This window comes from Eretmochelys imbricata, chromosome 1, assembly GCF_965152235.1.
Source record: "Eretmochelys imbricata isolate rEreImb1 chromosome 1, rEreImb1.hap1, whole genome shotgun sequence".
Classification (NCBI taxonomy): domain Eukaryota; kingdom Metazoa; phylum Chordata; order Testudines; family Cheloniidae; genus Eretmochelys; species Eretmochelys imbricata.
Genome location: NC_135572.1, coordinates 199,122,406 through 199,148,053, shown reverse-complemented (window position 1 = coordinate 199,148,053; position 25,648 = coordinate 199,122,406). Strand labels below are relative to the sequence as shown.

The window sequence follows — 25,648 nt, the reverse complement described above, 5'->3', positions numbered from 1 at the left end:
GACAAATTATTCTTTTCATTGTGGGTCTGCAGACAGTCTATGAATTAATTGAACTATCAAAATAGTCTGTGGACTGAAAATATATATGTTAATAATTCCATTAATTTCTCTCCTGACTGGTTTCCATACAGCAAGGCCACAACAAAATAGCTTCTGGACTGTAGATTAGACAGGAGTGAAGTGGATTACATCTGCAATTTAATATGCACCAGAAATGCAAAATTCAAGTGAAATACAAACATTAAAATTATAGGCACTTCTATAAACATATTGGATTAGAAAACTTTCTTGCAACAAAAAAGCTGTATGATATTGTAATGAATTTGTGGCCTCATGATGCCACATACCATTGCCACATGGAGCGTCATAGCTGCTGTGGGGCTAAAGCTCAGAACCCTCCTGCTCCAAAATCCAAGCTTCTACTCCTTAAACTAAATGAAGATCTCTGTTACCAGCAGAAGTCCTAGACCAGGGTTCTCAACCTTTTTCTTTTTTTTTTTTTTGGGGGGGGGGGGCGGGCACTCAGGCGTGGGTGTAATTTGACTTCTATTTTGGATGGGCACGGGCCAGCGGGGCTTGAGTCAGCTTCACATGGCAGGGTTCATGGAGGGAGCACCACCTCCACCCCATCTCACCTCAGCAGACCACCTACCAGTCTGGGTTGGGTAGCGGGAGGGGCAACCAAAAATTATAGCTCAAAGGTGGGGGGTTCAGCTCAAAAAGTTTGAAAACAGCTTAGGGTGCAGGAGGAGGGGTAGCTAAGGGCTGTGTGTGGGCCGGGAGGTAGCTCAGGGTGCACAGAGGGGGGTAGTAGGGGCTGTGTGTGGGCAGGGGGTAGCTCAGGGTGCAAAGAGGAAGGTAGCTCGGTGCAGGGAGGGGGGTAGCAAGGGGGTGTCTGTGGGCAGGTGGGTAGCTCAGGGTGCAGGGGGGTAGCTCAGGATCCAGGGAGAGGGGTAGCTAGGGGCTGTGTGTGGGCAGGCAGTATAGCTCGGGGTGCAGAGAGGGGCTGTGTGGGGGCACGGGGTAGCTCAGGGTGCAGGGACAGCAGTAGCTAGGGATTATGTGAGGGTGTAGAGAGGGGGATAGTAGGGGCTGTGTGGGGGCAGAGGGTAGCTCAGGGTGCAGAGAGGGGGGTATAGCGCAGGGAGCAGAGAGGGGGATAGCTAGGGGCTGTGTGCAGGCAGGGAGGTAGCTCAGGTTGCAGGGACAGGGGTAGGTAGGGGCTGTGTGGGGGTAGGGGGTAGCTCAGGGTGCAGAGAGGGGGTAGCTAGGGACTGTGTGCGGGCAGGGGTGTAGCTCAGCCATGGTCTACACTAAGAGTTGAGGTTGAACTTAGCAGCATTAAATAGATTTAACCCTGCACCCGTCCACATGACAAAGACCTTTTTTTCGACTTAAAGCGTTCTTAAAATCGATTTCCTTACTCCACGCCCGACAAGGGGATTAGCGCTGAAATCGGCCTTGCCGGGTCAAATTTGGGGTACTATGGACGCAATTAGACGGTATTGGCCTCCGGGAGCTATCTCAGAGTGCTCCAGTGTGACCGTTCTGGACAGCACTCTCAACTCAGATGCACTGGCCAGGTAGACAGGAAAAGGCCCGCGAACTTTTGAATTTCATTTCCTGTTTGGCCAGCGTGGCAAGCTGCAGGTGACCATGCAGAGCTCATCAGCAGAGGTGACCATGATGGAGTCTCAGAATCGCAAAAGAGCTCCAGCATGGACCGAACGGGAGGTACGGGATCTGATTGCTGTATGAGAGGGGAGAGGAATCCGTGCTATCAGAACTCCGTTCCAGTTTTCGAAATGCCAAAACATTTGTCAAAATCTCCCAGGGCATACAGAGGCCATAACAGGGACGCGAAGCAGTGCCGCATGAAACTTAAGGAGCTGAGGCAAGCCTACCAGAAAACCAGAGAGGCAAACGGCCGCTCTGGGTCAGAGCCCAAAACATGCTGCTTCTATGATGAGCTGCATGCCATTTTTGGGGGGTTCAGTCACCACTACCCCAACCATGTTGTTTGACTCCTTCAATGGAGATGGAGGCAACACGGAAGCAGGTTTTGGGGATGAGGAAGATGATGATGACGAGGTTGTAGATAGCTCACAGCAAGCAAGCAGAGAAACCAGTTTTCCCGACAGCCAGGAACTGTTTCTCACCTTGGACCTGGAGCCAGTACCCCCTGAACCCACCCAAGGCTGCCTCCCGGACCCGCCAGGTGGAGAAGGGACCTCTGGTGAGTGTACCTTTTTAAATAGTATACATGGTTGAAAAGCAAATGTGTTTAATGATTAATTTCCCCTGGCATTTGCGGCCAATACAGCTACTGGAGAAGTCTGTTAACGTGTCTGGGGATGGAGCAGAAATCCTCCAGGGACATCTCCATAAAGCTCTCCTGAATGTACTCCCAAAGCCTTTGCAAAAGGTTTCTGGGGAGGGCAGCCTTATTGCGTCCACCATGGTAGGACACTTTACCACGCCAGGCCAGTAGCACATAGTCAGGAATCATTGCAGAACAAAGCATTGTAGTGTATGTTTGCTGGCGTTCAAACAACATCCGTTCTTTATCTCTCTGTGTTATCCTCAGGAGAGTGATATCATTCATGGTCACCTGGTTGAAAGAGGGTGCTTTTCTGAAGGGGACATTCAGAGGTGCCCGTTCCTGCTGGGCTGTTTGTCTGTGGCTGAACAGAAATGTTCCCGCTGTTAGCCACGGTGGTGGGGGGAGGCACGTGGTGGCGGGGGGAGGCAAAATGCGACCTTGGAACGAAAACACATGTGCTATGTACGTAATGTTAACAGCAAGGTTTACCGTGAAAGAGAGTGTACCCATTGTTCTATAAAATGTGTCTTTTTAAATACCACTGTCCCTTTTTTTTTCTCTACCAGCTGCATGTGTTTCAAGGATCATAGGATCTTCTCCTTCCCAGAGGCTAGCGAAGATTAGAAGGTGAAAAAAACACATTCGCGATGAAATGTTCTCTGAGCTCATGCTGTCCTCCCACACTGACAGAGCACAGACGAATGCATGGAGGCAGACAACGTCAGAGTGCAGGAAAGGACAAAATGACCGGGAGGAGAGGTGGTGGGCTGAAGAGAGGATGGAAGCTGAAAGGTGGCGACAGCATGATGAGAGGAGGCAGAATTTAATGCTGAGGCTGCTGGAGGATCAAACCAATATGCTCCAGAGTATGGTTGAGCTGCAGGAAAGGCAGCTAGAGCACAGACCACCACTACAGCACCTGTGTAACCAACCGCCCTCCTTCCCAAGTTCCACAGCCTCCACACCCAGACGCCCAAGAACGCGGTGGGGGGGTCTCCGGCCACTCCATCCCAGAGGATTGCCCAAGCAACAGAAGGCTGGCATTCAATAAGTTTTAAAGTTTTAAACTTTTAAAGTGCTGTGTGGCCTTGTCCTTCCCTCCTCCACCACCTCTCCCAGGCTACCTTGGTAGTTATCCCCCTATTTGTGTGATGAATGAATAAAGAATGCATGAATGTGAAGCAACAATGACTTATTGCCTCTGCAAGCGGTGATCGAAGGGAGGAGAGGAGGGTGGTTAGCTTACAGGGAAGTAGAGTGAACCAGGGGGGGTGGAGAGATCATCAAGGAGAAAAAAAACAGAACTTTCACACCATAGCCTGGCCAGTCATGAAACTGGTTTTCAAAGCTTCTCTGATGCGCACCGCGCCCTCCTGTGCTCTTCTAATTGCCCTGATGTCTGGCTGCGCATAACCAGTGGCCGGGTGATTTGCCTCAACCTCCCACCCCGCCATAAATGTCTCCCCCTTACTCTCACAGATATTGTGGAGTGCACAACAAGCAGTAATAACAGTGGGAATATTCGTTTCGCTGAGGTCTAACCGAGTCAGTAAACTGCGCCAGCGCGCCTTTAAACGTCCAAATGCACATTCTCCCACCATTCTGCACTTGCTCAGCCTGCAGTTGAACAGCTCCTGACTACTGTCCAGGCTGCCTGTGTACGGCTTCATGAGCCCTGGCGTTAAGGGGTAGGCTGGGTCTCTAAGGGTAACTATAGGCATTTCAACATCCCCAATGGTTACTTTCTGGTCTGGGAATAAAGTCCCTTCCTGCAGCTTTTGAAACAGACCAGAGTTCCTGAAGATGCGAGCGTCATGTATCTTTCCTGGCCATCCCACGCTGATGTTGGTGAAACGTCCCTTGTGATCCACCAGTGCTTGCAGCACTATTGAAAAGTACCCCTTGCGGTTTACGTACCCACCGGCTTGGTGCTCCGGTGCCAAGATAGGGATATGGGTTCCGTCTATGGCCCCAACACAGTTAGGGAATCCCATTGCAGCAAAGCCATCCACTATGACCTGCACATTTCCCAGGGTCACTACCCTTGATATCAGCAGATCTTTGATTGCATTGGCTACTTGCATCACAGCAGCTCCAACAGTAGATTTGCCCACTCCAAATTGATTTCCGACTGACCGGTAGCTGTCTGGTGTTGCAAGCTTCCACAGGCCTATTGCCACTCGCTTCTCAACTGTGAGGGCTGCTCTCATCTTGGTATTATTGTGCCTCAGGGCAGGGGAAAGCAGGTCACAAAGTTCCATGAAAGTGCCCTTACGCATGCAAAACTTTCACAGCCACTGGGAATCGTCCCAGACCTGCAACACTATGCAGTCCCGCCAGTCTGTGCTTGTTTCCCGGGGCCCAGAATCGGCATTCCACCACATGATGCTCACATTGCCAGGGCCTGTGCTTTGAGAGAAGTCTGTGTCCATGTCCTCATCACTCTCGTCACTGCGCTGACGTTGCCTACTTGCCCGGTTTCGCTTTGCCAGGTTCTGGTGCTGCATACACTGCTGAATAATGTGTGTGGTGTTTAATGTGCTCCTAATTGCCAAAGTGATCTGAGCGGGCTCCATGCTTGCCGTGGTATGGCGTCTGCACAGAAAAAAGGCGTGGAATGATTGTCTGCCGTTGCCCTGATGGAGGGAGGGGCGACTGATGACATAGCTTACAGGATTGGCTTACAGGGAATTAAAATCAACAAAGGGGGTGGCTTTACATCAAGGAGAAACAAAAACAACTGTCACACAGAATGGCCCCCTCAAGGATTGAACTCAAAACCCTGGGTTTAGCAGGCCAATGCTCAACCCAATGCTCAACCCACTGAGCTATCCCTCCCCCCGGTATTTCAGGCAGGACTGAATCTCCATTAAACTTTTCAAGGTGCCCCTGACAGACCTCATTGAAATGATTGCCGGATGTTGATTTCACAGAGGGAGTGAGGGAGGGAGGGGGGAGCAAATGAATACAAAACAAATCTGGTCTATTTTTTGTTTTGATCCACTCCATCTATCTTTTACATCTTTGGCTGGCAGCAGACGGTGCAGTAGGACTGCTAGCCATCCTCATCTCCTGCCTGCTCGGCAGAAGATGGTGCAACAAGACTACTAGCCATCCTCATCTCCTGCCTGCTTGCCATAGGACGGTACAATAGGACTGCTGGCAGGACTAAAAAGAATGACCTGGTTGAGTCACTCCTATTTTAGTCTTTGTGCCCATGTCTGCCCAGGCGCTCCTGACCGACCTTACCAAGGTGGCCAGGAGCACCTCGGACGATGGTTATCAGGCCTATTGCACCGTCTGCTGCCACAAGGCAATGGGTTGCTGCTGTGTAGCAATGCAGTACCGGGTCTGCCAGCACCCAGGAGAGGAACGGTGACAGCGAGCTGAGCGGGCTCCATGCTTGCAGTGGTATGGCGTCTGCACAGGTAACTCAGGAAAAAAGGTGCGAAACGATTGTCTGCCCTTGCTTTCACAGAGGGAGGGAGGGCCTGATGACATGTACCCAGAACCACCCGCGACAATGTTTTTGCCCCATTAGACATTGGGATCTCAACCCAGAATTCCAATGGGCGGCGGAGACTGCGAGAACTGTGGGATAGCTACCCACAGTGCAACGCTCCTGAAGTCGATGCTAGCCTCAGTACTGTGGAAGCACTTTGCTGAGTTAATGCACTTAGAGCATTTTGTGTGGCGACACACACAATCGACTATATAAAAACGAGTTCTAAAAAAACTACTTCTATAAATTCGACCCAATTTCGTAGTGTAGACATACCCTCAGGGTGCAGGGAGAGGGGTAACCAGGGGCTAAGTGCAGGCGGGGGGTGGGGGGAGGGAGAAGTGTAGCTCAGGGTGCAGGGAGTATGGTACTAGGAGCTGAGTGCGAAGAAAGCTCCCCTGAGGTTCCTGTTCCTCTGCCAGCCATGGAACCGGGTGCCAAGGCACCGTCTGCATGAGCAAAGAGGTCTGCGAGCTGAGGAGCAGCTTCAACCCCCTGCACCAGCAGCAGCAGGAGACGAGGGAACGCCGCAGCTGCCTGCTCCATGGCACCAGCCAAAGCAGTAGCTGTCCTGCACTGCCCGTGCCCAGCTCCAGCTTCCCACCTCCGACCTGGCCAGGGGGCGGAGAGAGGAGGTGGAAGGGTGTGTATGTAGCTGCCCCTGGACTGCCCTGCTCTTGAGGTGTAGTCTGGGGGGAGGCAACAACCCCATACCTCCCAACTCTGCCCATGGGCTCAGGGCTTCTGCCCCTTGGGGAGCACCAGGGCTCGGGGCTCTGGGATTCAGCCCTGCTGCTCCTGGCTTCAGCCCCGTGGGGGGCGCCGGGGATCAGGGCTTCAACTCTGCGGGTCCTGGCTTCAGCCCTGCGGGATGGGGCTTGGGTTTTAGACGAGGGGCCTGATGGCCCTCCTGAAAGAGTTCACAGACCCCCTGAAGAACCGCTGTCCTAGGCCACAGTTAAGCAGTCTAATTTCATCCAATATGAGACAGTGCTACATGTACAGCAGCTTATTCTTTGCAATGACTTTTATTTCATTTTAAATGTTAAACTGTAGTTAGTGGTGGCAAAAGTTGCTGTACTAACAGCCTTGAACTCCTCTGTTTATCTGCAGCACAGATACAGGATGGGCAATGGTAGCGTAAGCCTCCCACACATTCCTCAGCCAAACAGCCCCCATCAGGACCAGGAGGTGGACAGACGTTCTCTGTCCATGGCACATTCAGTCCTTGGTGCCTCTGCAAAAACCACCAAATAAGGTGGCAATAAATGCTAATGGTGTTTCTGACACTTGTCCATCACAAGCTGGAATGATACTACAAGCTTACTTCACTTGTCCCACTGGATACCCATCATACAGTTAGAACTTCTAGCTACTACTGACCTGGGCCAAATTGAAAACTGATGACCTAAAGCAGAAAGATTCTTATTTCATTCCTAATCCATTATATCCATCCAGTTCACTCCCGTGTATGATACTTTGAAGGCAACAATACTAGGAGACCTTTTAAACTCCACAGTGTGTTATGGATGAGTCTTCTTTCTGCCTAGTTGCCAGTTTAGTCAGTGAGTTTGCTGGATCTTTTATTATTAAGCACATCCTGCAAGGTGCTGAGCATCCTCAATTCCTGCTGGTTTCAGTTGTAGTTGAAGGTGCTCAACATTTTACAAAACTGGGCTCTAAAAATGTCCATCACCTGGGACCCAGTCAGTCCTCCCTCAAGTCTAAGGGCCATTTCAATGAGGGCAGGTTCTGGTTGTCTCTCTGGGTGCTGTACAATACTTAAATCATAAACTATAAGACTCTTCAGGCAATGTCAACATTAAAAGACTGGCACATCACTTAGCCCTACACCACAGCACAGTCACCTGACTCAAGCCTGGGGAAAGAGATGGGCTCTGCGCCCTACTATACCTGTATAAAATGAGACTAAAGTTATTGAAATTTCTTAAGATTGGAACCTAATAGTTTCCAAATAATGCTGGCAACACAGCAGTACTAAGCAAGAGATCAGGACAGTAAGTGGAGAAATGCACCGTTTATTTAGGGTGAAAAGCCTGATTTCATTATGTATTATTATCTCTATAGTCATAAATCTTACCAACCTGTTTTCTTTTCTTTGATGCAGCAGGTTTGGACTTGGAGTCCAAGTCAGGCTTCGCTGGTTTACTTGCGTTAGTTGATTTTTCCATTTCTTCATCATCAGAAGGATCTGAGAAAAAACGCAGTTTTGTTTTTTTTTAAACACACCTCTCAACTTTCCATTAGAAAAATGTACAACAACAGTGATAATAGCTTCTATTGGGAGGAAGGTCACTGTAACATCATGCCCAGTTTATTTACATGAAACAACATCAGCAGCAAGTAGCATAGTTCCAAAATACAAGTGATTGAAGATTACTTCCATAGTCACTCTTAATATTTTCAAGCCTCTCTGCTCTATAAAACAATCTATTTTTCTATCTTTGTGGAATTCAGTGAATAACCTGCCACCTGCAGTATTATTAATAGTAATTTACAACCCCTCCAAGAAATCTCAATCTCAGTTAGCAAAATGCCAAAAACATTCATTCATTGTTTATTAACTACAGTTCTACAAGTTTAGTTACATAGCTCAGCTTTATTTCAAGACAAGTAAAAGCATGACCCTGATCCATGGCCCAAGATTTCCTATGTTCAGTTGTGGACCAATCCTAATAAAGCACTGCTAGATCAACAAACCAGCGACAACACTACTGCTAGGAAATAATAATTTTTAGACCATAGGATTGCTGGGAAAACATCCCTTTCTTGATAGGTTTGTTGGCATTTCTCTTGGAAGAAGTCAGCTACTCCTCCCCCCACGCAAGACACAAGATTTGCACTTTGAGAAAAAATACCTCAGACTGAAAGTCCAAACTGCTTTATTAGTATTAATTACTTATAAGAGTAAGAATGTGAAACTTGGTGGCACGTTCTATTCTATAAAGATATATATATATTCAATGGTGTGTATAATTTTAGGCCATGGGACTCTTATTAGTGATGATTAGGGAATAGCATCATTCCCACACTTAAAACAGAATGACCAGAAAGCTAAAAAATGCTGATGTTTTGAGAAAAATAATATGGATCAAGGAACATTCTGAAATTTTTTTATTTTAAGGGAAGCATTGGGAAGAAAGGCCATTCAAAGAGGTAACATTAGTCTCCCATTTCACGCAGATGTCAAGTTAACCTAGGAAAGCAGTTGAGATGCTTTTATTCAACTGCAAAAAACTTTCTGATGTAGACTAAATTACTATCTATAATTATTCCTCTGCTAATTGTCAGAAACTTCGTCCTATCAATTTTAATTATTAAAAGTGACTAATTCAATTTCTGAATCAAATAATTTAGGGGATCTTATTTTTTCTGTTCCTAATATGTATTGACAATAGTTGAAATCTCCTACGTTCTGAGCTTAGCAGTAGCCTATCTAAAGATTTTGCTATTTATTTGAAAAATATGAACAATATGATACTTTAAGCATCAAACTACAGAAGACGTGCCCATTCACTATTATGTAAAATCTGCGTGACCACCAGCAGTGAGTACTTACAGACTCAAGAGATTAATAATGAGAGACAAAAGAGAGAGACAATGAACTGTATTTGGTACTTACTAACTCACCGTGATTTATTTATTGAAAAATGAAGCACTGGAATGAAAAAGTCTACATAGTCCTCACTCCTCCAGAGATGCAACAATGCACATTAAAGTTTTGCAATGGAAGTTTGGAGATTTTTATAAATGGATTTCTACACATCAACACAATAATTTGGACTCACATGGGAAAATCCTAACATGACATAATGGTTATCAATGATTTTACATATTTATCCCAGGAGACTATTACATTCTAAGTTCCATGCTTTCTCACATTTTGGAGAATTTGAATTACAGTAAGTATCCTAAAACTGGACTTTGAGAGCTGCTGAGTTTAAAGTTTGTGAGCTTGATAGCTAGTAATGGAAGAAAAAAATCAGTAAACACTCTGTAATAGATTGGATACCATCTGTCATTAAATCATATTGGATACAGATTTGATTATGGAAAACTGTAATCACTCTAGAAGCAGGATGGGGACTGAAAAGGAAATTTGTTTCCTCTCCCACACATGCAACAGCCCCCTCACTGAGAGGGATCTATCAACATGCTAATGAACTTAATTCAGATCAGAATTGTGGGCCAAGAAAGAACAGGGATTCATTTGCCACCTATGAAGGATTACAAGAGATTTTGAAATCCCAGGAGGAAAGTGAACAAAACAAAACCCTAATATTGCAGATCTAGGGTAGTGGTGAAAAACATCTCTTGCCCGGCGCACTGAGTCAAAGGCCCAAGGGAATGATCTGCTTGTCCCAAAGGGTTGTTAAGATAATCACTTTATTATGAGCAGGAACTATGTACCGAAAATGAAGTAAGCAAAGTTTCTACTATTCTGTGTAGTCGCAGCCTGCAACTGCCTTGTTCGGGGTTTCTCTGTTTCTGCCCCAACAGAAAGGGTGTCACAGGAAATTGATGGTAGTATCTAGAGTCTGCAGGAAGTGTGGCATCTCTCCATTCCCTGGAGGACTTAGTCTACAGCACATCTTCCCTTTTTTAAATTTCCTGACTGAACTAAAAAACACTATAAAACAGTGGTCACCAACCGGGCAATCGTGATTGACTCGTCGATCCTGGAGACTCTCCTAGTTGACCACAATCTCTAGCTGCTAAAAGTCCAATGGTGCAGTGGGACTGCCGCTAAGGCAGGCTTGCTCCCTGCCTGCCCTGGCCCCACGCCACTCCTGGAAGTGGCCAGCACGCCCCCATAGCCCCGGGGGAGGGTAGGGGTCTCCCTCTGAGTGCTGCTCCTGCCTGCAAGCACCACCGCTGCAGCTCCCATTGGCGGGGGAACTTTGGCCAATGGGAGCTGCGGGAGCGGTGCCTGCAGAGAGGGGCAGCGTGCAGAGCCACTTGCCCCCCCACCCCCCGGGAGGCCACAGGGGCATGCTGGCCCCTTTCGGGAGCGACACAGGGCCGGGGCAGGCAGGGAGCAAGCCTGCCTTAGCCCCGCTGCACCGCCGCCCGGGAGCCGCCCAAGGTAAGTGCCACCTGGCTGGAGTCTGCACCCCAACTCCCAGCCCTGAGCCCCCTCCTGGAGCCAGCACCCCATACCCCTTCCTGCACCTCAAACTGACTTAAATCTTAAGGTTGCTTAAACACAACTCTAACACATCTCAATCTGCTGTATTGCAAACTCTCTTTAGGCAAGTTCTTGCCTGTAACAAGCTGTTCAATCTCATGCTTAACAACAGGGTCACAGTTTGTGAATTGTTTTCAGCTAGTATGTCTGCTCTCACTTCATTTGTCTCGGCCAAGTTTTCAGGTATCTTGAGCAGACGCGTACAATTCCTTTGTAAGATTTTGCCTTTTCCTCTGTGATCACTGAGTACAAGTAAGGTGACTCTTCTTTGATCACTGTAGCTTGGACTGGCCAGTGTCCATCTTGCCAAATTCTCACTTTGTTTTTTAACTGTGGAGGGTGTCTTGGTCCTTTATTGTATTAGTTCGGTTGTACTTTCCTAGTTCTCCCCCTCACTATCAAACACTTCTTAATCATCCTTTCCAATGTCCCATACCTGATAATCAAGTATTTATATGTCTCTTGTAGAAGAGTTCAGTGGATGACTTTCCACATTGCAGCAGTGTAGTGCTGTAGCTGAGTACTGCTAAGATGGATCTTCTCTTGCATCCCTGCTTTTTTGATCAAGTTCTTCAGTATACATAGTCCACATTCAGATAATCCACTGATCTCATGATATGTAGGACTAGATCTCATAATGAAAGCCATACATTTTACCAAAGTCCAGGAAATCCCTATTCTTGAACTGTGGTCCATTGCCACTTCTTATTGTTCTTGAAATTCCATGATGTGAAAATCAGATTTACTATGCCTGACTACTGGTGCTGCTGTGGTATCTTCAAGTGTGTTTACTTCTGGGAAATTGGGTAAGCAGTCCATTATAAATATGTGATCATGTCTTTTCAAGATGAATATATGAATTCCAACTTTGTCTCATAGAATCTCAAGTTGTTCACATGGTACCATTGTTTTTTTCAGCTGAGAATCTATATTTTTGACATGTTCCACTCCCGCTCACCATTTTTTCAATGTCACTGTTCATCTGTGGCCAGAATAAAATTTCTCTACTTCTCCCTTTTTGATTTGGTCATTCCCAGGTGCCCCTCATGTATCTGTTCCCTTCTCATCTCTGTGGGAACCACGATCCGTGTTCCCTTCAAGAGCACTTCTGAGATCATTGATAGGGAATAGGCAGGTGGGAAATGTTTTTCCCCTCCTTTACTTATCACTTGTATCTCTGCTTACATCATTTTATCTTTAGCCTAAAAATACACCATGTGACACTTATATTCACATATATGTTAACTGCTTGTTCCAGATCATCAGGCTATATATTGTCAGATGAAACATATGATCTTGACAATGTGTCTACCCTTACTAAGTGGCATCCAGGTTAGAACTCCAGGATCATATCATGCTTTTGTAATTTCAAAAGTAGTCATTGTATTCTTGGTTATGCTTCTCCAAGTCCCTTTTTGTGTACTGCAATCAATGGATTGTGACCAGTTTCTGCTTTGAAGCTATGACCACAAAGAAAGTCATGAAATCTTGTACATTCATACACCAGACCTCCTGTCTCTCTTTCAATTTGTGCCTATATGTTCTCTGAAGCTGTCACAGCCCTAGATGCATTTGAGACTGGCAACCAATCAGTTCCATGACAATGAAATACTACTATTCCCAGCTCTCCTTTCAAGGTGTCTGTGGAGAGTTTAATGTCTTTCAGTCAGTCAAAAATTTGCAGCACTGGAGCTGGTGTCAGAATGTGCTTTAAATCACATTAGGCATCTACACTCATTTGGTGACCTTGTGAGATGCCTTAGATGACTTGTGTGTGTGGTAAAGGTAGGCATGTATTTGCTGACATAATTCAACACACCTAGCAGCCTTTGAATTATCTTTCTATCTTCAGGTCTCAGTATGTTCAGTATTGCGCCAATCTTTGATTCACTGGGCAAGATTCCCTTGGAGGTCAGTCTCTCTCCCAAGTAAGTTATTTCCATTGTCTGAAATTGGCAATATTCACCTTAAGGTTATGAGCTCTCACAATTTCCAATACTTTCTTCAGTTGTTCCTGATGTTCAATGGCAGTGCTGCCCCCAAATTATTACATCATCAGTGTAGACTTTCACACCTACTAATTCCTCTCACATCTGGCTCATTGTACAGGGAAATACTTCTGGAGCCGAATATAGTGTCTTGGGAAGTAGTTTGTGCCAAATGGTGGGTTGAAAGTGCAGATCTTGGAGCTCTGAGATCTGAGGGGATATGTCAAAATCCAAATGAAGCAACTAGTCTGCTGAATAACTTGGCTCCTGCTATCTCAGACAACAGTTCACTTTTTTGAGGCCAAGTGGAACTTTTCTCTTTTTATGTTTTTGTTCACTCCTTAGGGTCCATACAAAGCTATTGTCCCCCTCCTTTTCATTAAGGAGTGAACCCAATTGGTTGGTTCTTCTATTCTCTGAATGATACCATTTATTGTCATGTTTCACAGCTGTTCTTTTAGCCTCTTTCTTAAGGCTTGTGGAACTTTTCATGCAATATGTAATTAATGTTATTTACCTTCTAGAAATTGGAGTTCTTCGAGGTGTGTTGTCCCTTTGGGCTATTCACCGTGGATGCACATGTGCACCATGCATCTTAGACCATCAGATTTTCAGTAGCAGTGTCCATAGGTTGGTGTCTGCATACTATGCTTCCTTGTGCTCTGAAGTGAGGGTATCATGGGAGGCATAGACGGACCAACTCTAGTCCCTACTCTGCTGCAAATCAAGAGATTATCCAAGTGGATGGGAAGGAAGGTGGGCAATGGAATACCCATATGGACTAAACATCTCAAAGAACTCCAGGTACTACAAGGTGAGTAATCTTTCTTTCTTCTTTGAATGCTGGTCCTTATGGGAATTCACTGTGGGTGACTACCAAGCAGTACTCACAGAGGGTGGGGGTGAGGATGCATGTTGCCCCACCGATTAGTGAACCAAAGGAGTCATTCAAAGATAAGCTTGAACAAAGGTATAATACTTAGTGAAAGGTGTGAGTGAAGCCCCAAGTCACTGTTCTACCAATCTTTAAGAGAGATGCCACCAAGGCAGTCTGTGCTCCAGTTGAGAGTGCCCTGACACCCTGAGGAGAAGGGGCTTCCATAAGCTCATAGCGAAGGAGAAGGCACTGGGAAATTGATTTTGAAAATCTTTGTGAAGAGACTGCCTGACCGTCCATTCTCTCAGCAATGGAAACAAACCATCTGAGAGACTTTCTAAAGGGCTTTGTTCTTACAAGTAGAAAGTTAGAGCTCTGTGGTTGTCCAGGGAGTAGAGTTTCCTGTCTTCCCCGTTATTGTGAAGTTTCAGGTAGAAGACCAGCAAGTTAACAGTCTGGTTCAGGTGAAAATCCAAGGGGACCTTCAGGATGAATTTGGGATACAATCTCAAGGTCACTTTATCCCTGTGGAATACTGTTGGTCTTCCATGAGGGCCAGAAGCTCCCCCACCCTCCTTGCAGAGGGGATTGCCATTAGGATGGCCACTTCAATGGAGAAGTAAAGAAGAGAACAGGAGGCCACAGGCTTGAAAACCGGATGCACAAATGACAAAAGAACCAAGTTCAGGTCTCAAACAAGTGTAGGTTGTAAGATCGGGGAGAATGTTCTTATGATACTTTTCAAGAACTTGACTGTCATGAGATGGGAGAAAACTGAGCATGGAAAACTGGAAAACCGGAAAACCACCAGGGGATGGAGGGTGCTGATGGCTGCCAGATGCACCTGTTATGAACAGAGGGGAAGGCCCAGCATCTTCAAGGAGAGAAAACAGTCAGACTCTTCTGTAGGTAAGTTATGTGTTGACAGCATAAGCAGAACTGCTTCCATTTGGTGGCATAGCACTTTCTTGTAGAAGGTTTCCTGCTGTTGTTAAGTATGGATTGGACCTGTCTGGCACACAGTCTTTCTAGACTCCCTCAGATGGAGGGAGTCCGAGTTTGGATGACTGGTCCTGCCTTCATTCTGAGAGAAGAGGTTAGGGAATGGTTGAAGATGAATGGAAGGGCAAGCGGCCACCTGTAGAATGGTGGTGAACCAAAATCATCTCGGCCACCATGGTGCTCTCAGAATTACTGTTGCCTTGTTCTGTTTGAACTTCCTGAGGATGTGAGATAATAGAGGAATGAGAGGGAAGGTGTATGTGAGTGGGTCCGACCACTATACCAGAACAGCATCCCCCCTGGAGACGTGTTTCTGGACAGCCCAGAAGCAATAGGCAGGGCACTTCTTGTTTGCTTTGGTTCCACAGAGGCCACAGAATGGAAAGCCCCACTGTCGGAATAAGTTCTGCACTGCTGTTGGGTGGAGCTCCCCTTCATGATCCTCATGGATATGCCTGATGAGGCAGTCTGCTAAGGCATTCAATATTCCCAACAGGTGCATTGCTGAGAGGTGATCTGATGCCAGATACACCAATTCCAAAGCTGGATTGCTTCTACGCAGAGTGGGGCCACCCCAGAGTGCAGTTTGGGGCCACCCCAGAGCTCCAAGCCACCGCGGGCAGTGGGGTCCCCTCAGCTCCCGGCCACTGCTGCCCCCAGGAGTCCCCCTGGAGCTTCAAGCTGCTGTGGGCGAGGGGGCCCCTTGAGCTCCTAGTCATGGGCGGTGGGGGACCCTGGAGCTCTGAGTCCCCATGGGCGGCGGGGGGCCCCCAGAACTCCAAGCTGCTGTGGGCGAGGGGGCCCCTTGAGCTCCTAGTCATGGGCGGTGGGGGATCCTGGAGCTCTGAGCCCCCATGGGCGGCGGGGGGCCCCCAGAGCTCCAAGCCAGGGCCTCTGCAGCTGCTGCGGGCACTGTGGGGACCCCACAGCTCCCCATTTTGTCATGCATATTTTTAGTAAAAGTCACAGACAGGTCACAGGCTTCTGTGAATTTTTATTTATTGCCCGTGACCTGTCTGTGACTTTTACTAAAAATATGTGTGACAAAATCTTAGCCTTAATCATCAATTCCAGATCCCTGTAGATTGCCAGGTACTCGAGCAGGGAATATTGAGGCTTAAGAGGTGAAGAGTGGGAGGAGCTTGTAACTCTAGATGGATCCGCTGGTGCAGGCTTCGGTTCAACAGTCTTTCTTGTGCGGTGGTACCGCTCATGTAGAAAGTGAGTGGTACCTTCAATCCTTAGGGGGAGCAGAAGTTGGTGCACAGGGAGCTGGATCTCCTGAAGCTGTCTAGTACGAGGGGAGAAGGAACTGCAGGTTTCGCACTTAGAGGGAATGTGCAATTCCTTGAAACAGTACAGACAGCTCTCATGAGAGTCTCTAACCAGGAAGACCCAGGGGCAGGCCAAGAAACCAGAATTTTGAGCACTAATGCTGGCAGAAGCTGTGGACACTGAAGAGCTCAGACCATGAGTGGTAGAAGGAAGCTGGAGTTGGCCAATCCTTATACTCTTGCTTCAGAGCATGGAGGTGGCCCAAGCATGGACCAGGACCAACGGATACTGCTACTGAAAAATTTTCCAGTACCAGACACATGGAGTGTATGCGCACCCACAGCGAATATCCTTATGGACCAGGACTCAAAGAATCTACACAAATTCTGCATCTTCATTTAACTGTATCTTGTATTTTACAGGAAAGCACCCATTTCCTGTGAATACATCTTCACATGATGCTATTAACACTTTCATATCTGGTTCTACGTTGTCTTTCTATGTCTATATAGTATACAGCCTCTTGAAGAGGCCAAGCTCCTCACAAGTGTGTAGGCCCAAGACAAGTTGTTTGCCTCAGTGTACCACCACAAACTCTTGTTTTATCCTTTCCCCTTGTATTAAGTGCCAGTGTGCACTCTCCCAGTTCTGTAATCGTTCCTCTATTAAAGTCTCCCACAACTATTTTGACTCCATTGTTATGTGCTCTGTATAGCTCTCTATTCCAGGCCATCCTCTTTCCCCCCCACTATCATCTGTGTGGAATTCATTGTATACATCTAAGGGCTTCTGTGCCTGCCACCATTAAGAGCAGGGTAATCTTTTGCTCATCCTCCAGTTTATTTGCCACAGGGCCTTTCATTGACAGCTCACATTGCCGTATGAACCTTTGCCAGGCATATTCAGCATTTCCCCTGATTCTTAGGGCTAGTGAGGAAGTTCCTTGCAGTTGCACAGGCTCTGTAGCAGCCATTTCAATGTTATCTCTTGCACTGGGTCTTCCTGCACACCGTGCCTTCCACTGCTGGTACCATGTAGTACAGGGGTAGGCAAAGTTCAGCCCGCCAGCCATTTTAATATGGCCTTCGAATTCCCGCTGGGGAGCAGGGTCTGGGGCTTGCACCGCTCTGGCACTCCAGCCACGGAGCAGGGTCGCTTCATGCGGCTCCCGGAAGCAGTGGCATGGCCCCACTCCGGATCCCAGGCATAGAGGCAGCCAAGGGGGTCTGCTCTGCATGCTGCCCCAACCGCCACCCCTGCGGCTCCCACTGGCCAGGAACTGCAGCCAATGAGAGCTGCAGGGGCGGTGCTTGCGGACGGGGCAGCGCACAGAGCCGCCTGGCTGCACCTCCGCATAGGAACCGGAGAAGGGACACGCCGCTGCTTCCGGGAGCCGCTTGAGGTAAGCACCACCCAAAGCCTGCACTCCTGAGCATCTCCCCAAACCCCAACCCCCTGCCCCAGCCCTGATCCCCCTCCCGCCCTCCAAACCCCTCGATCCCAGCCCGGAGCACCTTCCTGCACCCCATATCTCTCATCCCTAGCCCCACCCCAGAGCCTGGACCCCTTCCCACACCTCAACCTCCTGTCCCAGCCCTGATCTCCCTCCTACCCTTCAGGCTGGGACCGAGGAGTTCGAAGGGTAGGAGGGAGATCAGGGCTGGGACAGGAGGTTGAGGTGTGGGAAGGGGTCCAGGCTCTGGGGTGGGGCTAGGGATGAGAGATATGGGGTGCAGGAAGGTGCTCCGGGCTGGGATCGAGGGGTTTGGAGGGCGGGAGGGGGCTCCAGGCTGGAGCAGGGGGTCGGGGGGGGGATGAGGGCTCTGGCTGGGGGTGCAGGCTCTGGGGTGGGGCTGGGGATAAGGAGTTTGGGGTGTAGAAGAGTACTCCAGGCTGGGACCGAGGAGTTCGGAGTACTCTTCTACACCCCAAACTCCTTATCCCCAGCCCCACCCCAGAGCCTGCACCCCCAGCCAGAGCCCTCATCCCCCCCCCGACCCCCTGCTCCAGCCTGGAGCCCCCTCCAGCACCCTGAACTCCTCATTTCTGGCCCCACTCCAGAGCCCGCATCCCCAACCCCCATTTTGTGAGCATTCATGGCCCGCCATACAATTTCTATTCCCTGATGTGGCCCTCGGGCCAAAAAGTTTGCCCACCCTGATGTAGTTTCTGCCTGACAAGCAGACTGGTGTCAAGATAGTTCCTGTTTGTAATAAAGGGTTATGTATAAAAATATGGTAACAAAACTTTCCACTATTCCGTGTAGCTGAAGTCTGTGACTGCCCTATCTCAGCCTTCTTTGTTTCTGTCTCAGCATGAAGTGTCCTAGGAAACCACAGCCTGCATCCATTGGTGCTGGAACAATTTATACAGTGGGGGTGCTGAGAGCCATTGAACCAAACGTATATGGTGGAAACCACTTCAAGCCAGGGGGTGAAGCCACACCCCCTAGTTCCAGAACCTATGACTGCATCTAGAGTCTACAGGAAGTGTGGCATCTCTACACTTGTTGTAGGACTTATTCTATTATAGCACAACTCAGGGAAACCTTAGTGGCCACGAGGAGTGACCAGAATAAGGGGCCACAGTTTACATTTTAAAAACTCTTAAACAGAACACGTTTGTTCAAAAATAGACATTTCAGTTCAATGAAAGATATAAAGTCCTATGTAATCTAGCCTTGGACAACAGCTAAGTCTGATAACGTACAATTTTTTAGATTCATCAGGTTAAGCAAGTTCATTTAGATCTTAGAGTCCCAGTTATGCTGGTACACCCTGAATTTTCGTCATATTTGACATGCATACCTGGATGGAGGCCTGAGACTGGATCAGTTTAAGAGAACTGTGTTGTTTGGATTTGGGGGAGCAACTTCCCTGGCTGTAGTGAGACGGCATTAGTGACAAGCCAGACAAGGCATCCTGCTTTTGCAAGTGATAGGTTCACTCTCTGTTCCACCACCCCACGGGAAGCTTGTAGAGTTACCAACTTCTACACAACCTGCTGTAACCCTGCAGCGTATTCTATGGCCTGGTTATTTGAATGCAGTCCATCCCACGGTTCAACCCCACCATCCAATCCATCCGTGTCCATACTGGAATATATTTGTGTATCTGTGCAAATGATGCATCAGTTGCTTCTCAGGATACTTGTCACATACTGTAACTAATAGGCACTGCACAGGGAACAGCTAGCCAAGAAAACTGACAGCTATCTTTAAACATTTCTTTATAAATCCTAATCTGGCATATCCAAAAAGGGAAGAATGAGGGTCTTTAACAGTAAGCCATAAATACCCTTTCTCTTGTATCTAGCCTGCTACTCTGCTGGTTACATAAATGTAAGACCGAACAAATGGTGTCCATGATATAACCTCACAAACAATGCACCACCTGTTCACTGCCTGTCTGAGTTTTAAACCACACTACGATGCAAGATCCTTGTCCTCATTCATCTTGGAATGAAAAGAAGAGCAGGCTCTGAACATAATAACAAATGTCCTACATGCACATGTCTCCAGTTTGAGTATGTCTTAATGAACTATTTCTTATTCTACATGACATCTGGACTTGGCACCTATTCTGGAAACAATCATTCATATCCCAGCAATACAGCAGGTGGCTTCAAACTATCATTGTTTGTGACACCACGTCAACTCCAGATCTAGCAATGCTAGAAATGTTTTGTTGTGTGGACTCAAATTCCACAAGGCCAGATTCTGCCACCCTTACTCTGTGGATAGTTACCTTAAAGTTAATGGGCTGCTCACAGAGTAAAGTGAGTAAATGTGGCAGCACCTCTCCCACAGAATGAAAGACAAACCAAGTTCCTCCTTCATATTATCGGTTGTGGTTCCTAAGTGTCCCTTTCAATGTTCCAGAATCCAGTTTGTTAATAAACTTGCACCTCTAATGACGTTAGTGACTTGATGTCCATGCACGGATGGAATAGTTTACTGCATGGATGCTGTTATTTAAAGGAACAGTTGTCTGTATCCATTTTCCTATTGATACAGTCTAACAACTATATTGGTGTTTATTCTCATATAAGGGTATTGCATTTTCATGTAATGCTTTTGATCTGGATAACTAAATAAAAGTGCTGATAAGGGTTTTGTTGCTGTTTCACTTTTTCTTTCGGTACCAGACCACCATCAGCTGTATCTCACATCTGCGAGAACTGACAGACTCCTTGTGACCCGAAGCACCCCTGTATTCACACCACTGCAATAATACTTATACAAAATATGCCTTGTGAGGTATCATATGAAAGCCAATAACACGCTGGTTGTTAATATTGTTGTAAAATGCAGGTGTTAACTTATATATGAAGTTATGACTTCCCTCTGCATGATGTTTAAGAAAAGACAGCCTAGCCCAAGTGATAAACACATCTGTCTTAAACAATGGAATGTGGGTTTACCTCAATTTACATATTAGCAGTAAATAAGGCTATCAAGCTAAACAAGTAGAGGATATCTTGTTCCTGAACTCAAGAGACAGAGAATTAACAATGGTTCTTGCACCCCAGAGAAACACAGGGAACTGAATCCCCAGTAAGCCTTTCTGACTTGTAAGATAAAGAAATCCCTATCGGACTACAACAGGATACACTCACTGCTGGGGCACCTTCTTGTGGCTGGGTCTGGGGATAAGCTCTCACCTGGTCTGGCGCCTCCTTCCATTGGTTCTTGCACCCTGGCTTCTCTCTGGGTCTTCGGGTGTTCCCTCTTCATGACTCAGCCCTCTGACCAGGTCACTATTCAGTCCTCCCCTTCTGGGGCACTGACATCACACTGGACCAACTGTCCAGATGCCGCCTTCACCACTCCTGAACTACTTCCAAGTGGCTGCTAGAGGAACCCAGACCTGCTCACTACTCTGGGATCCAGCTCAGGGATCATCAGCAGCCAAGGTATACACAGCCTCAACCCCCATGGCTCTTTCCCTGGGCTTCTTCCTACTCTGCCTTCCACAGGCTTTCTTCCCCGTAACTCCTCTGAGTAAACCCTTCCCACATGGCTAGGATCGGGGGGTTTTCGCTCCCCCTGGGTCTTCTCCTGCCCCACCTCTCTGTGCTCACTCTGGGCTTCATCAGTTAGCTTTTTTCAGTCCCTAGCTCTCTCCCTGGTGTGGCCCATATGGTTAATTGGCTCCTTCTGAGCCACCTTAACCCCTTCAGGGCTGATGTGGGAAGAACACCCCATCACAACGATACACAAGAGAGCGAGACTTCATCTTAAGAGACAGGGGCAATGGATCAGTGATCTCGTCATGCACCCCATGAGTACCGAATTTATACCAGAGAAACTGATTATCCAATCAGCAGACTGCATTCAAAGTCCTTTCTGGGGCTGAATCTTGGTCATCACTTGTTAGCCAACATTCCTGATGCAATTCCGCTCCCCTCCCTCAATATTCGAGCCATCAGACTAGTCCTGAGAATACTGCACCTCAATGCTGAGGGACTGCCAGCAGCTGAATGTGACATTAACAGTGATTTATCCTAATTTCATCGCTTGAAACATGAATTCCACATCGTCTACTTCAGAGGCACCCTAGAGAGGTCTTTCCCATATTTTAACCACCTGAGGACATTGCAGCTAAGGTAAGGAGGCATAACCTTCTAAGCAAATTGGTTGGCACTTCTAGAGGAGCAAACTCTCAAACTCTTCTATTATCTGGGTTAGCCCTCTGTTACTCTGCAGCAGAATACTGTGGTCCGGTCTGGATCCATTCATTTCACATCAAGTTGATTGACACACAACCACACTCACCCATGTGCATCATAGCTGGGATGATTCAACCCACATCAGTACCATAAGCACACATCCATTGTAAGGATGCTACAGCCAGAATGGTTAAGAAGATCAAATACACACACCTTTTTGATCATCCAACAGTACGCTTGCTGTTGAAGCACCCACTGTGGGCCTTCTTGCCTGCCCAGATTTCTCTGTGATGTCTGTTTGGCTTGAAGAATGGTCTTCAGCTGACATCAGAAACAAGTCTCTTATAATTGACTCAACCATGAGTGTACCCAGTTTTGACTTCCCATGCTGTTCATGGGCCTTTCTGAACCGATTTTGAGTGGTCCAGGGTCAATGTATAGCTGGCCTTCACACCTGAAGCCAACAAGAGGTTCCTACTTGCAGCTATGGCCAGAGACAGATAATGTTACACATCACTGGTGATTGCCTTCTGACCAGACTTGATGATGGTCTGAGGGCTCTGCACTTCGCTGATGAGGCTGCCGCAAATTGGCTTGGCAAGCTCCACATCTGATAAGAAGATCTTAAGAGACAAAGAAACTAAGCATTTGATCTCAGTGATGGCTCCTGGACAGTAAACAGCTGGAAAGGAGACTGTGGATAAAAGAAACCATCTTGAACAAAGACTGTATCTTGCCAGATAAAGATTTAGACTTTTAGATGCATGTTTCCCTGTTATTTGCTCTATCTTTCTCTCTTTCACTTGATATCATTTAATCCATGCTCTTTTGTTAATAAATTTGTTTTACTTTTACTATAAACCATTTCAGTGCTGTGTTTGAAGAGAAGGGTATTTATCCCAATTAAATTAATAAGTTATGATGTACTGACTCTTTAACAAAGCAGCGAACTTAATATCTTCTGTGAATACACAGTGGTAGGGACTGTGCATTGCAGAGAAACAGAGAGGAGCTGTGGGGCTGGACTTCATTGACTATTCCTTGCCAGGTAAGGTTTGCACAGGCGCTGACTCCGGAGCTGGAACTACAGACACTAGCTTTCCAATGTGTCAGGGGATGCTCACTGCTCAACCCCCTGCCCTGCCCCCACTCCACCCCTTCCCCAAGGCCCCTGCCCCTTCCCCCGAGCATGCCATGCCCTCATTCCTCCCCCTCCCCACCTGAGCCTCCTGCACATGTGAAACAGCTGATTGCGGCGGGCGAGAGGCGTGGGGAGGGAGGAGGAGGCACTGATTGCCAGGGCTGCCAGCAGGTGAGAGGCGCTGGGGGAGAGCTGATGCAGGGCTGCTGACGTATTACTGTGGCTCTTTGGCAAAGTATATTGGTAAATTCTGGCTCCTTCTCAGGCTCACCTACAACAAACCCATTAATTTAGGAAGAATTTTATTTCCCAGAGCTGCCAGCAAAAAGAGAAATATTTAGCTCTGTGTAATGTTTCAGCCAGGGGAAAACCCTCCAACTACTATGCTCTTGCTTGAAATCTCAGATTACTTGGGGAAAAATAAAAAAAAATAAAAATAAAAAAAAAACAATTTCTCATCTTTTTCTTACCTCTATCATTTAAAATTACCTAATTCTTCAGTGAACTGGATAATTAATGTTAATGTTAATGCAGTTCTTTGAATTTTTGTCTTTTCCTGTTCTCCGTAAATTACTTCAAGCGTACATTGTGTGACTGCTTCAGTCAAGTTCTCCTTTAAATTAAACTGCTGCGGAACAAAAACCACCTTCTAGCTCATCCTAGTTCAGTTAGAAGTTGAATGGAATCAGAATTACTCAGATATGTGCGAAAGGCCCATACTGCTAATATCAAAAGCAGGTTATCCCTCCATTCAAATGGTAGAGGCCTAGGCTTTTGGTGAAGGAGTATCTGAGTTCTTCCCTTCAGCTGACATGAAGTCCTTAACTTCCATGGTGTGATATCCTAGTTGATGGTCAAATGGTTGCCAAGCAAACTTATTACAAAAGAAAAAACTACACTTTACCATCCTTTTGTTCTGTGTTTGTACAGCCCTAAGCACAATGGGGTCCTGGTCTATGACTGGGTATTCTACAGCAGCAGTAGTAGTAATAAAATAAAATAAATAATAGGAGAGATCAACACATCATCAAAATCAGTGACAAGAAAAGTGGTTCCTCCCCTCACTTCCAAAGCATCTCTGGTAAATTGGACAGAGAAAAGACTCAAATGGCAAAACATTCCCACCTCCTTTCTGCCCTCCCAACCAAAAACTCTGTATTCATAGGTGCTGGGGATGCGGCAGCACCTCCTGGCTTGAAGTGGTTTTCATTGTACCTGGGGTTTACAGTTTGGTTCAATGGCTCTCAGCACCCCCCACTATACAAACTGGTCCAAAGCCATTGACTGTATTCCTTCTCCCCCTCCCTTTCTCCCCCCAGTAAGCAGTGTACTGAAGCACGACTGAGAAATCAAGAAGACTGGAAAAAGAACAACCCAAATGCTTCCCTCTTGGCTAAGGATTAGAAAAACATGTTAAAATTCAGACAATAAAACATGGTTAAATATTAGAAAGCATTAAGATAGCAAGTGTAATGACAGGAAATGAAAAATTAATGTTCAATCACATAAAGGGGCAGAATAATTATAGCTCACTGGAAATCTTTGATGCTACATGGAAAGACAGACTGACTCAGCAAAGTGCCTCTCTTCTTTAAAAATTAATACAGATCTTTCTTTTCCAATTTATTGCACTGCGAAAGATTTTCCAACTTAGTAAAACTTGTGGAAGTAACTTCTTCAGGGCCTTTCTGGTCATGGGTCCATGAAAGGGCCCCTCACATAGAATGCATTCAAATACTCAGATATCTTAGCACTTGGGTCCTAAAAGCAACAAAGCAAGTAGCTAGAAACTACAAGAATAATTACTAGTAGGCACCGTTCACAATGGCACATGAAGCTTTGCCTTACAATGACTTTGTCATCTTAGTTCTAGCTCCTATGTCAACCTTTGCTCAGTCTGTCCTTGGCCACAGAGGTAGCAACCTGGCCCAATGGTTACATCAGGGATTACCTTTGATTCTTGCCTATGTTTCGCTCTCCACGTCTCTCACCAACCACAGCAATCCATCCCAGTCCATCTTTTCTTTCCCTCACTCATATGCACTGGGCTTTCCTTTTCCAGAACAGGCTTCCCCATTTATTCAGGGCAGTGGGCCTCCTGAGATACCAAACGGACTCCAGAATCCCTTACTTTAACTGCAATGAAGCTTCTGAAAGGGTGGGTCTGTAGCCAAAGAAAACATTGTAATGCACATCTGAGACCCATGGGCACTTGCCATATGTGACTGAGCAGAAATAGGCACAATCTTATTAGGGGACTGACCAACCAAACAGGCAGAAAGCCTGTCCTGTTCAGGAATGACCAAGATGGTCCCAATGCCTTCCCAGGATATTTTATTTAATTTATGCCTAAACTGTGGCTGAATGAACAATCTATAAAGATTTATACTTATTGGTTCCAAATAAAGGCATGACTTTGTTCCATAAAGAAAAATTTCTCACAGAATGTAAATATTCTTCTTGGTCAATTCATAAGAAAAAATTACTGATGCTCAATTGCCAGACAAGTCCGCTGGTACAGTGCTCAACATAGTTTCCTTCTTCCTTTGCTTAGTGGCAACTTGAACTAAAAACCCTACCATTTCAGCTAGCAAGAACAGTGCTTGATGGTGACATTTCATGTTATTTTTAGATTTGCTCGGACATGGTCCAACACGCTTA

At 46.7% G+C, this 25,648-nt stretch overlaps 1 protein-coding gene across 2 annotated transcripts in view; it reads right to left on the bottom strand.

The window, feature by feature from the left end:
* CMSS1 (cms1 ribosomal small subunit homolog) overlaps window positions 1-25,648 on the bottom strand; it is a 366,300-nt gene that overhangs the window by 27,334 nt on the left and 313,318 nt on the right. For both annotated transcript variants that reach the window (XM_077821660.1, XM_077821669.1), the window contains one exon: window positions 7,931-8,037. In XM_077821660.1, coding sequence (XP_077677786.1) covers window positions 7,931-8,037 — 107 coding nt within the window. The remainder of the gene's footprint in view (window positions 1-7,930; window positions 8,038-25,648) is intronic.